This window comes from Acyrthosiphon pisum, chromosome X (genome assembly GCF_005508785.2).
Source record: "Acyrthosiphon pisum isolate AL4f chromosome X, pea_aphid_22Mar2018_4r6ur, whole genome shotgun sequence".
In the NCBI taxonomy this organism is placed as follows: Eukaryota; Metazoa; Arthropoda; class Insecta; order Hemiptera; family Aphididae; genus Acyrthosiphon; species Acyrthosiphon pisum.
The window spans coordinates 117447927-117451434 of record NC_042493.1 but is presented as its reverse complement, the minus strand read 5'-3'; the positions used below and the strand labels follow the sequence as shown (position 1 = coordinate 117451434).

At 25.5% G+C, this 3508-nt stretch overlaps 2 protein-coding genes across 3 annotated transcripts in view; both read right to left on the bottom strand.

Moving 5' to 3' along the window:
• Window positions 1-524, bottom strand: part of LOC100168204 (lethal(3)malignant brain tumor-like protein 4) — a 5904-nt gene extending 5380 nt beyond the window's left edge. Inside the window, exon 1 of one of the 2 annotated variants that reach the window (XM_029492560.1) lies at window positions 307-524. In XM_029492560.1, the coding sequence (XP_029348420.1) occupies window positions 307-460 (154 nt within the window). In that variant the 5' untranslated portion in view covers window positions 461-524. The remainder of the gene's footprint in view (window positions 1-306) is intronic. The other variant, XM_029492556.1, reaches the window with a different exon arrangement.
• A 671-nt stretch (window positions 525-1195) lies between these two features.
• On the bottom strand, window positions 1196-1683 carry LOC115034959. Its single transcript, XM_029492563.1, has 2 exons — window positions 1507-1683; window positions 1196-1435 (listed from the first exon to the last, which is right to left on the bottom strand). Exons 1-2 carry the CDS (start codon window positions 1676-1678, stop codon window positions 1248-1250), a joined length of 360 nt encoding a protein of 119 aa, XP_029348423.1. The 5' UTR covers window positions 1679-1683; the 3' UTR covers window positions 1196-1247.
• Between the last annotated feature and the right edge of the window lie 1825 nt (window positions 1684-3508).

Sequence of the window (3508 nt, the reverse complement as noted above, 5' to 3'; positions counted from 1 at the left end):
GTAGCGTCGTCTTAACTTAAAATATACTATAATTAAAAAAATAATATTTTTTTATTATTTATATATGTTACTTGTAGTTTTACTCTAATATTTAAACTAACACAGCTAAACGTGATTTGCTGAGCGTAAATTTTGGTATGCTACGCACTTGTAAAACGGAGACCACAAATGGCTATGTAGAGTCCTTTTAAGTCAGGCGCTTTTACTAATCACATAATTGTTTCATTAAACATAGTAGGGCTCCCCCTTTCAATGTAATTCCTTATTTGCACCTATGATAATAAATTTAATTTAATTAACAATTACCACAAACTTCTGATATAGTCATTACACAGAATAGTGCTACATGCTTAGGATCAATACCTTCTAGTTTTTGTCCTACTACAAAACAGTTTTTTTCAGTGGGAAATGGTCGGTCAAATAATTTTTTAGGGGCAGATTTATTTTGAAACTGAATCATATACTCTAATACATCTATATCTTTTATGAGAGGCTAAAATAAAATATAAATATACTATCTTAATCAAACATTAAATTGAAAAATAATTTAAAATTATGTACAAAAGTATACTTTTAGATCAAAATATTCATCATCATCATCATCATCATCATCATCATCATCATTATCATCATTATCATCAATTGATTGTGGAGAAATAATTGGCATCAATGGTTTTAGAGGAGACTGATTTTTTTCTATTGATGGTCTATTAAAAACATGATTTAACTGTTCATCATGATCATCATTTACTTTATCCGTTTCCTCTGAACAATAAGTTGTTAACCGTTGTTTCCTCTTACTTATTCTATTTTCTATTTTTGAATAGTGTTTTAGATCAACTGCAGATTTTTTTGATAGGCTTGTAGATTTATTAACGAGAATTTTGCCTTCAGTTACTGTTTGTTTAACATCTAAATGTTTACATTCCAAACTACAGTATAAATCATCAATCAATTCATCTTCATACACTAATGTATCACAATATTCATATTTGCAAGAAATAAACTTGATAGATGAATCATCTAAAAATAAATATTTTAAATATGTATTTAAAAAAATTGTATGCAACTATACAGATTAAGCATATTGTATATTTTTTACATTCATCGTAAGATTTACCTTTTAAATTAATAATTTTATCAGACGACAATACTTTATTCTTATTAAAATTTTCTTTAACAGCTGTTTTTCGAATATTCAAATTCTAAAAAAAATTAATAATTTTGTTAACAGAATTTTAACTAACTCAAAAAATTCCAACAAACAATACTAATTGTGATGTACGAGTCTTACTATAACTTACTTTTATAATATCATCCCCGGACCCATTTGAATCATTGGCACCATTTTTCTCCATTTTGTAAGAGTTCAATTCGGTTAAAGAGCCTAATTTCAATAACTGAAATTTTGAATTATCATTTTTAGTTATTTTACCTGGATTGAAACAAACAAAATAAGGTTTATGGAAAAACAAATATAGATTTCCAATCTTAATTTATACCAACCATTTCCATCTTTCCATCGCACTTGACCATAACTTAATGATGAACTATTTGGTTGCTTTAAATATTCTGAGTTTGATGACAGCTGACTAGATGAAGCATTCAGTTTTTCGGGACAATTTGTATTTATTTTAACCTTGTCATTTTGAACAATAGTATTTGAATTATTTTCCATTACATCTTTACCTGTAACATTATAAACATAATATTTTTTAATTCTACTCACATTGCTAAGATCTATTGTTCTGAACATTTTATGATGATTTTTTTTCAAAAAACTTTCATTATGCCCAATTTCAGTATTAATTGACAACTTTGATTGTAAATGTGTAGTTGATGTAGATTTATGCATGTTAACTGTCGCTGTTTGATCAATTTGGTTTGATTTTGCTAAAGAATTTGATGAAGTGTTATTTTTTGGAATAAAAATTGTCTTTACATTTAAAGAATCTGTTTCTGTTTGTCTAGTAAATAATTTGGTATTTTTAGCAACAGCAGATACAATATTTTTATTTATTTGTCCCATTTTATCATATGTTTCTATTTAAGAATCATATTTTAAATCATCAATTACAGTATTTTATTGTTCTGGTATATTGATCTATTGAATCTATTGAAACAGTTTAAAAAAAATATTAAAATGTAATGAAAATTTCCCAAGTAAGAGCTAATTATTATTTTGAATTTCTAAGAATAATAGTTCTGTTGTTACCTATGCATACGGCATTAGCAAAATACAATTTGTATGTTAATTATTACGCTGTTTTTTCGGCTTAAATTAAAAATAATAATTAGCTCTAACTTGGGCGATATGTATTAAATTTTAATATTTTTTTTTTTTTTGAACTGTTTTGAAAAGTACGATCCACAAAATGGCTATCTTGGAAATTTAAAAAAATATATTTCCCCAAATGAATTTTTGGATTTTTGAAAAAAAAAAATTGAATATTATGCTATTCAATCAGAATTTCCATACTTATGACAGTAAAAAAAACTGCATTTAAATATATTGATTTTCCACTGAGATACTAAGGGTGATACGGGTCTTCTGGAACATTCTATATAGTTTATTATATAGTATATAGTATATAGTATATAATTAACCTAACCTTTTTTTATTAATTTTACAAAAGTTCTTTAAATATATTAAATGAATGTAGGTAAATTATAGGTGAATACGAAAATAAGACACCAAAGTAAAAACCTAAAATATAATACATGAACCGGTTCAGAGTGGCCCATTATCTTTTTGAAGAAATAAACGACAATACAATACAATACCATATACAAAATTGTATTATAAAAATGTATAAGGGGTTCATCTTACCCCCTCCCCAAACACCCCTTAATCTAAATTGAGTACGACTGTTTAAGCCATATGCCCATATATGAGAACTGTATGAAATATGAAAGGCATCCAAGAATTAATGGCATTCCTCCACTTATTTTGAGTCACTTCGACCACAAAATATAAATATTTCGATAATGTCATTATGTATACCTTGTAAATATAATGATATAATTAAAAGTTTGAAGTCCACACAAACAATATTTTTGAATTAGGAACAACGAAATAACTACAATTTTTATTCTTTTATCAAACATCTAATTTAATCTAAGTTTGAACTTAAGTATCTATTTAATGTCTTTTTGGTTCAAGTATAAACTATTTATGAGTAACTTTGTGTTTAATTGTAAAGTCTTAAGTAAACCTACCTAATGTATTTTAATAAATATTTTAATTGCATAAAGAAAAAGGTAGATGGGATCTTGTATCAAATTTTAAAGTATTTTAGAAAGTATAACATTTTTTATCAGTACTTCAAAAATACCTATACATATCTTAATAATTATTTAAATATTTCAACAATTTCATTGAGTACCTATAGGAAATTGTAATTTAAGTAACAGTGGAATATTTAAAGAGAATATTAGCAAAAGTCGCATAATATGAAATAGGTACATTTCAAATACTTTTAAAAATAAGTGTTTAAGAGCAAATACA